Raw genomic sequence first — 14,360 nt, 5'->3', positions numbered from 1 at the left:
CCCGTTGTCCAAGCTTCTCCCCTGTTCTGCGGCTCTTTGGGCCTTTTGCCAAGCTCTCAAAGGCCTCCCCCCACCACCCGGCCCACCCCGGCTGGAATGGGGCATACTGTTCTCCACGGAGCCATGTGCAAACTCACGGATGCTTACATTCTGCCTACGCACACGGACACACACCTCTCTGCACCCGGAACCCCCAGTCCTTGGCAGACACAGCCTCACAGGCGGCCTCCACACGCGGTGAGATTCCTCTGCTCCCACCTGCTCCCCGGAGCCCCCGCCCTGTGAATTCTCACACACCTAAACACATGCTCACAGGCGCAAGAGGAGGCCACACAGACCTCGCCATGCTTTTACCCCAAGGATGAGCCAAGCTAGGCCAGGCAGGGGGAGTCATCTTCCTCCTCCTCCCCCCCCCGCCCCACCCCCCATCTTTCTTCTCCAGGCCTTTCCATTGGTCACAATGGGCCTAACCTGCTTTCTCTCCACCTCCGAGGTGACTTTTCAAGGCAAGGAGAAAATGAACTGAAGTTGGCTCCTCCCTCCTCCCGCCCCTCCCTCCCATTTCTCCCCCCAAATCCTCAGTGTGACCTCCATTTGCCCAGAACACATCCCCTTCCCAACCCACCCCTGGCCTCCCCCACCCCCAACACTGGATTCACAGGTTTGCACCTGTTAGAAATGAACCATGAGGGAGCATTGGAAGCCGACAAGACAGATGAGCCGGGTCCATCTCAGACCCAATGACAGGCTGGCTGACTTGCGACCGTGGTCTGGCTGGGCACCATGTCACTGGGGCAGGCGATTCAGGAACGTGAGCGTAGGGTGATACTCATTCATTGGCTCGACAAATATTTATCCAGCAGCTACAACATGCCAGGCACCTCGTCGCATCCACAAAACCAACACAAACCTGCCTTTTCGCGGTGTACATTCTGTGGGTGGAGAGAGAAAATAAATAAGTCAAATACACTGTGTGTCGGGTGGTGATAGGAGAAAGCAGGGAAGGAGGACAGGGTGCAGGCGGAGGGTGGGATGTGCAATTTTAAGGACGCTGGCTGGGGAAGGCCTTACGTGGAAGGGGACATTTGAACAAAGACCTGGAAGAAGGGGGGAGCCGTGGTGAGGACGGGAGGGGGACAGTCCCTGGGCGCAGGGCACTGGGAGACACCCCTGTGGACAACCTTGGAGAATGAGGTGCCATTCAGAGGAGCTCTGGCCCTCAACCCCAGGGCTGGGACCCCGAAGTGGAGGGATGGGCAGGAGAGACGAAGGAGGCCATATTAGGCACAAAACCGCGGCCTCCCGTGGCCACGAAAAGGCAAACCGAAAACAAAGCGAGTTTGGAGGTGTCCGCGCACGCCATTTCCAGAAGGAGGGAGGTGCAGCTTCGTTGAGGGGAGACGGGGGTTTCCCACAGAGCTTGTGGGCGGGTGGCGGTCACAGGCAGAAGCCAGGCGCACCCTGTGGCCAAGCCTTTCTCCAAACCTGCCCATGTTTGCCTTGAAGAAGGGGTTATTCCCGGGGCGGGGAGGGGGGGTAGAGCTCCCCGAAGCATCGCCGAGCAAGATCAGGGCAGCAGGACGGTCAGGCGACACCAACCCCAGCGCAGGGGCCCCACAAACCCCACTGACCCCTCACTTCCGTTTCCTGGGTGCTCGCTGTGCCAGGGACGTTGCCCTGCTTTCTGCACGGGGCCAGCAACACCCTCGCAGCAACACGAGGAAGGAGCCGGTGTCTTGAGTCCTCAGGTGAGGGCCACCCCCACCTCCACACCCCTTTGGGCCATCTGTTCTTCTCCAGCCCCGCTCCTTGCTGAGCAGAACCACACAGGCCCGCGGCCAGGCCGACCTGGGCTCAAACCCACGTCCCTCCATTGACTCCTTGCGTGGCCCTGGGTCGCCCTGAGACCCAGCACGCTCATCTGGGGACCAAACGGGGGGAAGCGACGCAGGAATAGCCACCTCGGGGACCGCTGTGGGAATCTGCCCCGAGAAGGCAGGGACTCTCAGTCTTGGCTCTGAGACAGACCGAGTGTCTCAGAAAGTTGTGAGGCGTGTGGCCAATAAGCTGTAGCTGTAAATAGTTAAATCAGGGAGGGCTTGGTTTTTTACGTAGAACTGTTAGTGAATTCAGTGTTATCTCTGCAATGACATCCCTCTCTGGCTCCGGCATCCCACAGAATCTCCAGAACCAAAGGGGCAGGATGACAGCTAATCTCCTGGGAATTTGCATATAAGCTGCAGCCTATCTTATCTGTGTCTCAGCCTGACGGACCACGGCCCCCAAGCAAATACCACCTCCCCCTGCAGCATGGCGTCAGGATCAGGGGCTAATGTCCCCAGGCACAGAGCCTAGCACATAGGAGGTACTCCTTGGCAGAAGTCGCCACAACAGGGCAGTGAGAGGAGAATGAAAGTCACCCTTGGGCACAATGCTGTGGCTCTGCCCCCCTCAGGAAACAGCTGCCCTGAAGGAGGAAGCGGGGAGGGAGGAACCCACTGTGGGGGGCTGGCCCGGGGTCTGTCCAGTTCTCCGAGGAAGACCCAGGGTGTGACAGGGAGGCCGTGGGGTAAAGGCGACACCTGGGAGCTGGAAACCACAGGGCGGAACACCCATGCCTCGGTCAGGGCCAGCTCAGGACAGCCTGACCCCAAGATTGGTTATCTTGGTACGAGGCCGCCCACCCAGAAGGGAAGCGCTCCCGCCTGCTCTCCCAAGCACGTGGGGTCAATCAACAAGGTTTCCTCCCTCCAGCCACCACCACTGACTACTTCCTGCTCACTCAGAGCCTGTCCATTCCTCCCCACCACTGCACCCTTGGCCCCTAGCCCCGAAGCTGATCTGGCCAACTGGACAGGGGCCACCTTGTCCCAAGCCTGCCCGAGGGGCCTCCCGCCCAGCCCCACCCTCCTCTGGCTGGGGGAGGGGGCCGACCAGGAGCACCAGGTGGGATGTCCAGTCCCTCGGCTAGCTGTGGGCACCTCCCGCATACCCTCCAAGGGCAGCTGCGAGGCCCCGTCCTCAACCCCAACCTACCCTCACCTAAACCACGGGAGCCAGAGAACAGGGAAGAAAATCACAGGTCGGGGTGAGGATCGCAGCCTTTCATCCGAAATCCCTCTCCCCTGTACCAATCACCACGCTGCCCCCCACGTTTCCTCCCTTCCCAGTGGAGGGCTCACGGCCCTAGACACAACCAGAGTCCATCCAAAAAAAGGCAGAGATATTTATTCAAATCAGCAAACTCGGGTTTTTCAAGCCCCAGCCACAGCCAAGGGGAATGGAAAATGGGAAGCCAAGAGGACCCCTGCCAGGGGCCGGCTGCCTTGAAGTGTGGTGAGCGCAGCCCGGCTGTGGCTGGGGAGGCGGCCGCCACAGGCCTCTCCCTATAAATTAGGTCCCTGCAGCCACAGCTGGGGGCGAGGCATGCTTGCGGAAGGAAGGCCGGAAGGCGGCGTCCCTGACCCCCGGCCAAGGAATGGATTGAGGGCACGGAGCTCAGGGGTCGTGGGGAGAGAAGCCAAAGGGCAAGTGAAGAGGTATGCGGCTGGGGGGTGGCGAGGCCCCCAAATTTTGGTCCCAGGAGAAAAGAGGCCAGTTGTGGTTGGTCCAGTTTGGGTGGGTTTGAGGAAGGGAATGTATTAGTAAGCCCAGGGGGAGAGCCCGCCGTCGGGTGCCCCCCAGAGGAGGCAGGCCAGGCCCCCGCCCTGGCAGAGGGGAGTCTGCGAGCCCCAGGGGCTCTCGGGGAATGTCACTGCTGAAATATACATATATATTAACCATCCGTGGGAGGGCGGGGCAGGGCGCGGTGGGATCAGAGGATCTGGCGGGGCATCCCGTAGCCGGTCATGCCTGCCTGGGACGCCCCGCGGTTGGTACCCATCTGTAGCCCGATCACGTTCTTGCCCTCTTGTAGCTGGTTGTCCGAGAAGTTGCGAGGGTTCTCCTTGGATTTCCTGGGCCGAGAGAGAGTGCTGGTGAGAAAGGGGCTGGAGGCGGCCCCGGCGAGAGTGTCTTCCCTGGGGGCTCGGGTGCTGCCGCCAGCTTCGCTCCCCCCGGAGCCACCTCCCTCCCCGTGTCTCAGAAGGGACAGTCCCTTGCCGTCCCAGGAGAGCAGCGAGGACTCGGGATGGTGAGGGATGTAAACGTGCTTTGAGCGGGACCATTTTCTAGGGACAGGGACAGGCCCGGGACGCCCCGCGATACTCACTTAGGAAACCAGTTGGGATCTCCAGAGAAAAGCCCATCGTCCCGGGCTACCGCCAGCCCACCCAGGTTCATCAGCGTCCGCTGCACACATGCCATGTTCTTTCCTGGGAAAGGGAAGGCGGTGTGTTGGCCTCGGCCGTGCCGGGGTTCCACCTCCACCCACGTGGTCCGCAAGCCTGGCTTCCCAACTCGTCTCCTCTTCATCCCCACACCCTCCACCACCCCAACCCCCAACACGGCCCACTCCTCCATGAAACACACGCACATGCATGCATGCACACACACACACACACACACACACACACACACACACACACACCCCTGTCCGCGAGGTGCCAGAAACCCGCCCCCTTCTCCCTTCAAGACTGCCTAGCCCAGCCTCTGGCCTCCAGGGTGACGGCGCCCCCGGCCCCGGCCCCGGCCCACCTTCCCAGAGGTCCACGGTCTGGAAGATGTCGGTGGTGTTGATGCCATAGCGTTCGGCCGCCTGTAAGAACTGAGAGATCTGCTCCATCTGCTTGAAGGCCATGGTGGAGGCCTGGATCTTCTTCACGGGGGCCTGCCCCTCGGGGTACAGCCCGTTGATGAGCTCACACAGCACCTGGGTGAGGACAGCAGGGGTGCAGAGGTGAGGCCGTGCTGCTGCCAGAGACGCTCAGCCCCCGCGGTTCCTGTCCTACCTGAAGGCGCTCCGCCTCCACCGGGAGGGATGCCCGGGCTCCCGCCCGCCCAGCCCCTGCCTCTGAACCCAGAGTGAAAGCCCTGCTGTTCCAGCATCACTGCCTAGAACACCCGCCTCCCCCCCACCCCCGGTTCTTCCCTGTGTCCCCTCGGGCCTCCCTTTCACTCCACGGGAGGGAGGAAAACACGGGTCCTCTGCAAGATAGGTGCCCGGGCTGAGGAGGAAGTGGGACGGGTGTGCCCGCAGTTCGGCAGCTGAAATAACCCCAGGCGCCCCCAGGCCCGGCTCTGTCCCGGGCACTTGCAGTCAGAAGGGCCCAGCTCTCACCGTGCCATCCTTCAGCCAGTTCTGGAAGTTCTCGCGCCCAGGCTGGGGCCGGCCCACATCCTTGCGGCACTGGGTGGTGATCCACTGGATCAGGATCTGCTCCAGGTCCGCGTCATACTGTTTCTCAATCTTCTGCTGCACCTCCCGGCTCAGGCCGTAGGCGGGTCCCCTGTTGGCCATTCCAAAGGGCAGCGGTGGCTGTGGGAGCTGGGGAGAAGACACGGCCAGGACCGCAGTCAGGTCTCTGCAGCCTGCAGGGATACACTCCCTATCCCCTCGAGACCCGCCATCGAAGGAGGGAACTTTCGGCCTGACTCCGGGGCACAGGCCGAATTAGCACTGCTCAGAGCTCTACGGTTAAGGGGCCACACAGGCCATCTCTGGGTTCCCCCAACCCAATGACGAGCAGTCTGTTTATTACACGGAGTCCTCCCATTAGATTTCGTTTGAACAGCCCCACTACTCAGATGAGACAGAAAACCCACTGGAATAGAATCTGGGCTAAATGAGGCCAAGCCTGGGGGTTCAGCTCCTCATTTGGGGTGGTCAGCTTTAGCAAAGGCAAGCTGGCCATTCTAACCCTTCAGCCCTGGGAAGGAAGATGATTTGGGGAGAGGAGGAGGACCTGGAATGGCTTGGCAGATCTCTGCCAGGAGCTAGAGAACTGGACACAACTGCCCTCACTTAGCCACTGGCTTTCACTGAGCACCTACTATTTGCGCTGGGGGTTGCGGGAGAGACAGAAGCCTTGGGTCCCAGAATGCCAACAAAGAGGCCAAGTGAGCACCCAGGAAAGGGTAAGGCTTGTACACGACAAATACCGCACAGGCCTACACAGTCAGACCCTACATCACGGAAATGCAGAAGAGAGTGTGGGCAGAAGCAACCTGGAAGGCTTCCTGGAAGAGGAGGTCTACGTAGGTCCTTAAAAGATTTCGGCAAGCCAAAGGAACCTCCCACGAGAAACCACTGGGCAGTCAAAACAAATTCTACTTTCCTTTCTAGAAGCTGCGGTGGGCAGAATCATGGCCCCCCAGAGGCATCTACACCCTAATTCCCAGAACCTGTTAATGTTAAAAAAAAAAAAAAAAAAAAAAAAAAAAAAAAAAAAAGGTCTTGCTGATGTCACTGAATGAAGGGGAGAGAGTCCCCTGGACCATCCAGGTGGGCCCAGTGTCCTCACAGCCAGGGGTCTCTATAAGCGAAGGAGGGAGGTAGGCAAGTCAGAGCAGGAGAAGCAAGAAGAAAGCAGAGTCAGGTCAGGGTCAGGCCCACGTCCTGGACAAGGCCCGGAGAGGGATTCTCCCCTAAACTCCCCAAGGAGGAACGCAGCCTCGCTGACACTTCGGTTTTACCAGTGAGACCTCCGGGGGGATTTCTAGAGCCGCACGATGCGCTTTAAGTCGCTAAGTTTGTGCTCATTTCCGAGGGCAGGAATAGGGAACTGACACGGGAGCCTCGGGTGGTATTTTTAGGGAAACCTGGGAGGGGAGGGAGGGTTGGGGAAATGCACAGGAGGGTTTAGCTTCATTTGAGGACCTCACTTAGGAAGAACTGGGTGGTTTCCAGACCTGGCCCGTGGGCAGTCTGTCCCCACCTACTACGTCACTACCTAGGTCCCCCCTCCGGGACCCCATGGAGCTGTCTCAGGAATGCTACTCATGCAAGGGGGAGCCAGGACCAGAGAAAGGACAGGACCTCACTTCCTGTCCCCATCCGCTCTATAAATGAGCTTCCCTTTCCATTCTGAAATGCAGCCAGCTGCCTGCTGCTCATACAGGGGGAGTCCCCAGAACAAGCACCTGTGTTCAAGGACAGGAAAGGGAGACACTCTTGCCCCCCACATCCGGCTCTAGACCAGGTCAGACTTAAGGGCTGAAGTCACTCAGGCTCCCTCTCTCCCACACACCCCAGGCTAAACAATCCTGCCCCCCGCCATGGGTCTTGGGGCTCAGGAGAAGAGTCAGGTCACAGGGGCAGAGTCACCTCAAACCCCTCTGGCCGCTCAGCCTTGGGTCTCAGGCTAGTCCCCTCCCCCGCACTCCAACATGGCTGTTCCTTTCCACTCCAGCTTATCCAGCAGCACATTTCCCGAAGGAATCCTCCCCACAAATCAGTTATTTTTATACTTCATTAAGAGCAACCCCCCCCCCCCGCTTCCCCTTCCCCCCCTTCCCCCGCCTAAAGGCTGGGCCAGATAAATGTCGGTCTGGGCCTTGACCCACATCACCAGGCGTGCACACACACACACACACACACACACACACACACACTCAGCTGGGGGAGGGCAGGCTGAAGCCTGCGTAGCAAGGAGGACAAGTGTCTCTCCTCCCAGCCCAGCCCCACCAGCCCGGGGCCCCTGGCACACAGGGGCATGTCCAGGAGACCTGAGATGAAGGGCAGCCACCAGTAAGCCCCCTTTTCTTGGCCCAATGTCTAGACCTCTCTTCTGGGAGCAGCTTCACTACGGTCCCCTGGGCCTCAGGGCTGTGTCTCCTTGGAGCCACGTGGCCTGAGGCCAAGGGATCACGATGGCCCGGGGAGAGAAAGGGCAGGAGAATCATTAACCCAGGCAGCAGGGTTAGCGGGGGAGAGCAGTGGAGAGCAGTGTCCCCTCCACAGGGGCAGACCGGACTTGGCCTCCCAGACCCACCTCTGGGCACAGGGAGAACGCTGAGGGTCCCTCCCCAACTCTGGAGCCTGGACCCAGCTCCACTCTGGGGCCACAGCCCGTGAGCCCTGAGGTGCCACAGCTGTGGGGCAGAGATCTGGGAAGGGGAGGGGCCTGGGGAAGGGGCGGGGCAGCCCAGCCAGCCTGTCCACAGCTGTTTCTCCTCCGGCTCCCTGGGGTAGGCGCCAGCCGATGGGCCGAGGCTGGCCGGCTGGAGCTAGGGCGGCCCACCCTAGTGACGCCCAGGGGACCTTCCGCGGCCCTCCCTCAAAGGAAGGGAAGACAGCCAGGTGCCTACTGGGGTGGGGAGCGGTGTAGGAGATGCCTGGGGCTGGGGGTCCCAACAGAGACGACCGCTGAACCACCTGCGGGGCGGGCCTGGCGCGGGAACACCCCTCACCCCCACCAGAGACCCGGGCAGGACGCTCACCTCGCCCCACCCCACGCAGATGTCAAGGGAAAGGGTCCCTGGCTGGGGTGTTTCGTGCGGAAGACAGAGACTCTCCATTCATCGTGCACGCGGGGGAACTTCCTAACTCAGAGTCGGGGGGGTCAGGGCTATTCTGAAAGGGCGAGATGGGGGGTCCCTGTCCCCAAAGTGAAGCGCACAGGAAGCAGGCGGAAGCAAGGATGATGGACACCTGTGACCAAGGAGCCACGCGGGGAGCCCCCCACCGTCAACTCAGTGAGCAGAAGAGAAAGCTGAGGCTGCACAAACAGGAAGCCTCAAGGCTTGAGGGAGGAGGGGTGAGGTGGGGGCCGTTGCCATGGCTTCTGTGTACCAAACACAGGAACCCGGCAGGGTGGGGGCACCAGGCAGAGACACACACTCCACACACACGGAGTGGTGACGAGGCTCTGGGCACCGGGCCGCAGGCGGCATCCTTGGAAAGGGGCCCCTGGCCGCATTCTCAGGTGTGGGCAGGTGCAAGGGATCCCGCAGCGGGGGAGGCGGGGGGCAGCTGCGGAGGCCACGGGGGGGGGGGGCATCCGGAGGAGTGGGAAGTTACGAGTTTGGGGGCAGAGAAACAGACTCCGGGAAACAGTTCAGGAGAAGAAATGCCCCGGGAACCGAAGGCCTGTCGGGAGCCAGAGAGCCCCATACCTGAAAATCCTGGACGGAGAAGGGCTGGGGTGGAGAAAGCAGTAGAGGCCAATCCCCAGGGGGCAGGAGAGGGCTGGGGCGCTGGAGGGGGGGGTGCAGTCGGCCAAAGACGACCGCGCCACCTCCGCGGGGCGGGCCCCCTCCCCTCCCCAGCCTGCCTTGGCCTTCTCTGCAGCTGTGGGTCTTCCCGGGGGACTAGGGTGAAGAAATGGGGGGTGGCGTCGGAGAGGGGGAGCTGTCCCTCTCTTTGGTGCTCCGCGGTCAGAACTCGGGAAAGCCCATCCAAGCCGCTGGGCCCCCCCCCATCCCCGGGACCCTCACTCCCGCCACGCTCCTTTCTGCTCCCAGATGCCAGGCTCCCCCCAGAACTTCCCGGGCACGGGCTGCAAGGGGGCTCTGGGAGGCCTGCGGGGCCGGGAAGGCGGCCGTCCACTTCCGGTCCTGCAGGTCCGGCCCCGCCGCCCCGCCTCGCCACACCCAGGGCCGTTACAGCCGGATGAGTCACCCACAGCCCGCCGCTGGGGTGACGCAGTGGTCTGGGCAGCCCGCCCGCCCGCCCGCCCGCCGGCTTTCCCAGCAGCAGGGGGCGCGGGGTGGGGGCCCCGGCCGGGGGGGTGGGGGGGTGGACCGGAGCTCCTGCTAGCAGCCCCCTCCCCACACCACCCGCGCGCGCCGGCGGCCACCCCCCGAGGTCGGGGGCCTCTCCTCCCCAGCCCGCGACCCCGAGTCCCCAGGAAGACGGCCGGCGGGAGGAGGCACAGAGAGGGCGGCCCCCGCACGTGCTCCTGCAACCGGGAAGTGAGGGGTCGCGGGGAAGCTCGGGCGCGCGGTCCCTCGGAGCCCGCCAGCCACGCCCCGACGCCCTCCGCTCGTCAACCCCGACGGCCCGGTCCCCGTTGCGGACGGACGCCCCGTCGGTGCACCCGCACCCTCGCCTGACCTCATCGCCCGGCAATGCCGGGTCGGGGCTTGGGGACAGGACCCGACAGCACCGGGCGAGCAGAGCCGTCGTCGGACCCTCGCGCCGGCCCCGGGAGCAAGTCGCCGGCGCGGGCCTCCCGCTTCCCGGAGGCGCGCCCCCCGCCCTCCCCCTGCTCACCGTTGGCGGGCCGGCGCGGCGCACTCTGGGCGGGGGCTGCGGGCCGAGTGGCGCGCCCGGGCCGGGCCGGGGGTTTTCAGCGGCTCCCGCCTCGGACGGGGCGGACCCGGGGCGGGGCGAGCGCCCAGAGGCTTTAAAGGCGCCGCAGCGCCAGGGCGGAGGGCAGAGCTTGGGGAGAGGGGCAGTGGGCGGGAGGGTCTGGGGAGTCGGGCCTACGCGGGCGGCTGCAGTGGTCTCCACCCGGGAGAACCACCGTCTGCACCTGGGAGCTCACAACGTGTGCCTCGGTGGGAAGCTTTTTGCCTGGAAGATTAGCGCAAGACTGTGGGCGTGTTTACGTGGGAAGAAGCGTCTAGATTTAAAAAGGGTGGTTAGGTAAACGGAGGCACGAGAAGACCCCACCCCCCCCCCCCCCCCCCCCCCCTCCCGCGGGCTAAGGTGGGACAGTACCGGGGTGCAGGCCAGGACAGTACCCGCATGTGCTCCCGCTCTCCACCTACTTCAGGCCTGGGCAGGAACTGACAGTGAGGTCATTCTTTGCCCCCGGGGCGTGACCACTGTTGGGACCCAGGGTTCAGACCTGATTTCTTCCCCTTAGTCTCCTCCTCTCTGACCCGGCATCTCTTCCTAATCCTGGAGGGATCAGAAGAGGAGGCCTTAGGGGAGGAGGGGGAGGCTGGCAGTTCTGTGTCTGTGAATGGAGGGGAGCATAGCTTAGGGGTTGTAGGAGCACCCCTCTTCCGGCTTCTGCTGAGCAGTCCCCCTGGGGTGGAGCCCCTGCCTACACCCACCAGTGGGGTTCTTCCTGTAATACAGAAGCTACTGTTTGTCCTGGCTTCCAAGGACATCCACCACCAGTGTCCTTCCACCTTTCTGTCCCTCGTTCCCCAACCCTGCCCGGCCCTGAGAGCCAGGTCCACCAAGTGATTCCCTGGGAGACCCACTGTTCTCACTCCTCTGTGCTTTCTGCCTGGGATGCTTTCCCTCCCTTGACCCACTTCTGATCTGCTCTACACCATGCCCACTGTGTGACCTCTGGGCAAATGACTAAAGCCTCTATGCTTCAGCGGGCCAGCCTAGAAAATAGATAATTCTACCGACCCCATGGTTACAGAAAAGGAAATGATATACATGAATAGCCTAGAGCAGTGCCTGGCCCATAGCAGGTGCTCAGCGACGACTAGCTATTACTGTTACTCCCATCCCGTGAGGAGCTCCCCAGGGGAAGCACTGTCCCCAGTTCGTGCTGTAACCACTCATTGTTTGTGGACTCCTTCTTCTGTGCTACCACAATACCTAGCACCTAGCTTTATCACAGAACTTATCACATCACACCGTAACCGTTTCTTTGCCTGCTTCACCAACTGGCAAAAACTCACCAAGGGCAAAGGCTTGACTTCGTGAACTTTGTTTTCTCAGCGTCTAGCTCAACGGTTGGTCTTCAGTAGATGCCCTCAGCAGGCACTCAATAAATGCTTTTTGAAAGGATATTGAGTGCAGCCCTGTCCACTCAGGAAGGGCCGCCTCCTTTTTAAGGGTTCGGGGCTTTTCCTACCTCCCTCTCAGAGGCAAAGGCAGAAGACACACAGAAACATTTGTCAGACTTTCTTTATTCACCTGTAAAAAAACCTCACCCACACCACAAACACCGTCACCGTCACCACACACACTCACACACACACGGGCAGATCTAAGATCCCTGTCCCAGTCCCCGGACTCCGGGGGCCCGGCATATACACCTCCTAGCAAGCCCACCCAAGCCCACCACCACCAGAGCTGCAGGAGCAGTGTTCCAGGCCGGAGCTAGGGCTTCCTGGGGCCTCCCCTCTGCAGGCTCTGTGTGCCTTCACCCAGCCTCCTATCAGGCGCTCTCACAGCAGAGTGGCCTGTTCGGGGTGGGGCACTGGCTGTCTATAGACCGGTGGCCGGACCCTAGTGGCATCGCGGCGGCGACGGAAAGCTAGGAATTCCTCCCGGAGGACAGCACAGCGGGCCTCGGGGCCAGAAGCATGGGCAGCGTTCAAGAGGCCACCCTCCTCTGGAGTCTTCACATCTGCAAGAGGGGGGCACAGCAAGGACAGGGCTGGGGGTCACGGGTGCAGATGAGCCAAGGGAGAGCAGGAGGAGCAAGGCTGGGGCACGGGGCCCGGCTGGGAACAGACGGGGGAGACGTGGAATGGGGGGGGGTGCCGCACCGCCTTCCTGGGGGGCTCACGCACCTAGGTCTGGCTCGGCTTCAGGTCGGGGTCGAGGGCCAGCCGCGCCCAGGTGCAGAGTCTCCAGCAATTCCATGTCCCCGGGGAATTCTGAGTCCCACTCATAGTTTTCATCCACAGATGTGTTTCTCCTGTCACGGGGGACAAATGCGTGGTACGGCGAGAAGAACAGAGGGTGAGCAGAAAAGCCCCAACCCAGAGTCCCCCAACTCAGCTTGGGCCATGGGTTTCCCCCGAAGATCCCCGGACCTCGGCAAAAGCTTCTAAAAGGAGACAAGTTCTCCTGGTCCCAGGGTGGGAGAGCCCAGAAGGCACAGTGTATTAGGAGAGGGGTGGGGCAGTCTGGGCAGGGACTGGAGCCAAGGTGGGGAAGGGCAGGGACTGTCCTCACCTCTTGCTGACTGTCACCACGTGTTCCCTTCGGGGCCACCTCTCAGGGCCACTGGCCCAGCTGCCGGTGTCTCCCGGAGCAGGGCTGAGGTAGCTGCCTCCCGCAGAGGGGGCTGTGGAGGGGGGCCGAAGGAACGAGGCGCTGCCCCGCCCACTGCTCTGGCTGGTGAGGCTACCCCGAGGGGCGGCAGGGAGAAGGCTTGGCAGCAACCGTTCCCTCAGTGTCCAGTCGGCCAGTGCCGTGTACAGGGGCTCTGGGGTGGCCCCGGCCCCGACCACAGCCCCAGGAAGCGCTGCCCTGGGGGACACGGTGGCGGAGTCCAGGGGCTGAAGGAGACATGAGGTGGGGCAGGGCCGGGTATCCATGTAATCTGGGGGTGGGGCAGGCCCGGGCTCCTCGAAAGGGGGCCAGTCCCCGTCCACATTCATCTCCCGGAAGAAGGGCAGGCTCAGGTACTGAAGCAGGGGTCCTGGACCAGGCAGAGGACTGGGCGGGGCCTCGGGAGGGGGCCCCACAGGGCTGATGTCTGCAATGCAGAGGGGCTGGGGCATCCCACTGGGGCTGCTGCTGCTGCAGTCATAGGACCTGGCCTGGTGCTGGGATGGGGTCCGAGGTTCAGCTCGCTCAGAGCCTGACCTTTCTTGGGGGGTCCCGGCGCTGGGTCCCATCACAAAGCGGCCGTCTGGTCCCCGGCAAATGGGCTCCAGGGGTAAGGGGCCCCGGCTAGGTGGAGGATCCGGAGGGGGGCTGGGGGGACCAGCGGGCTCCCCCGAGAGCAGACTCCGGCGCAGGCTGGGAACCGGGGAGCCCTGGAGCTTCAGCTTTGCCACGCTGTCAGGACTGCCCGAACCCGGAGCAGAGCTGGGGAAGGACAGGGGATCCGGCTCTGTGGCAGGGAGCCAGGCCCCTTCCCAGGACCAGCCTTGAGAGGTTTGGCGAACAGACACCAGGACCCACGTGGTGGAGGGGTGGCAGAAAGGCGCACAGCCAACAGTGGGCAGCCCCAGGCTGGGACCTCTGCACTCCCACCCTCACCTCCTTCCAAGTTCTGTTCCGCCCCTCCCCGCCCACCCCAAGGCACCACCAAGGAGGCCAAGACAGCGGGCGCAGAGGGAAGGCCGAAGGAAGCGGAGGAGGTGGAGGGACTTACTGCGGAGCTGACTTCCCGGGCGGGGAGAAGATAAGAGGCGCATCTGTTCGGGCAGAACCAGAGGTGACACCGGCAAACCTCAGGCCCTCCAGAGCCCCAGGCGCACAGCCTCACCCAACACCCGCCGGCAAACCCTCCCCGCTGGGGACAGACAAGTGCGGACAGACAGGACGCACCTGCCCTGCGCGGGAGGCGGGTGGCCACCTCCGGGGGGGCGGGGCTGGGGCGGGAGGCGGGGCCCGCGGGGGCGTGGCCTCGGGGGCCTACCTTGGCGGAGGCGCTTGCGGCGGCGGCGGGCTGCCCTGCGCCGGTTGGTCAGGCAGGCGGCCAGGACGCTCACGAGGACAGCCACGCCCAGGAAGCAGACCCCGCCCACCACGCCGGCCAGGACCGGCTGGGGCAGGAGGCCTGGCAGCTGCGTGCGGGAGGGGTACACCTCCAGGCCTGGGCGAGGGGTCACGAGGGGCGGTCGGTGCCCGCGACAGTGGGCTCAGCGCCCCCCCCCCCCCC

General features: G+C 63.0%; 2 protein-coding genes across 2 annotated transcripts in view; both read right to left on the bottom strand.

Moving 5' to 3' along the window:
- Positions 1-3,206: 3,206 nt before the first annotated feature.
- TAGLN2 (transgelin 2) lies at positions 3,207-10,207 on the bottom strand. Its single transcript, XM_040452467.1, has 5 exons — positions 10,094-10,207; positions 5,219-5,425; positions 4,636-4,810; positions 4,211-4,313; positions 3,207-3,956 (listed from the first exon to the last, which is right to left on the bottom strand). Exons 2-5 carry the CDS (start codon positions 5,396-5,398, stop codon positions 3,815-3,817), a joined length of 600 nt encoding a protein of 199 aa, XP_040308401.1. The 5' UTR covers positions 5,399-5,425; positions 10,094-10,207; the 3' UTR covers positions 3,207-3,814.
- A 1,476-nt stretch (positions 10,208-11,683) lies between these two features.
- The window catches only part of IGSF9 (immunoglobulin superfamily member 9), a 16,054-nt gene continuing 13,377 nt past the window's right edge, over positions 11,684-14,360 (bottom strand). The window contains exons 15-19 of the mRNA XM_040452468.1: positions 14,118-14,294; positions 13,851-13,893; positions 12,701-13,561; positions 12,313-12,440; positions 11,684-12,146 (exon numbers count right to left, since the gene is read on the bottom strand). Coding sequence (XP_040308402.1) covers positions 11,965-12,146; positions 12,313-12,440; positions 12,701-13,561; positions 13,851-13,893; positions 14,118-14,294 — 1,391 coding nt within the window. The 3' untranslated portion in view covers positions 11,684-11,964. The remainder of the gene's footprint in view (positions 12,147-12,312; positions 12,441-12,700; positions 13,562-13,850; positions 13,894-14,117; positions 14,295-14,360) is intronic.

This window comes from Herpailurus yagouaroundi, unplaced genomic scaffold, assembly GCF_014898765.1.
Source record: "Herpailurus yagouaroundi ecotype Mexico unplaced genomic scaffold, PumYag 207, whole genome shotgun sequence".
Lineage (NCBI taxonomy): Eukaryota > Metazoa > Chordata > Mammalia > Carnivora > Felidae > Herpailurus > Herpailurus yagouaroundi.
This window is presented reverse-complemented; position numbering and strand designations above follow the sequence as displayed.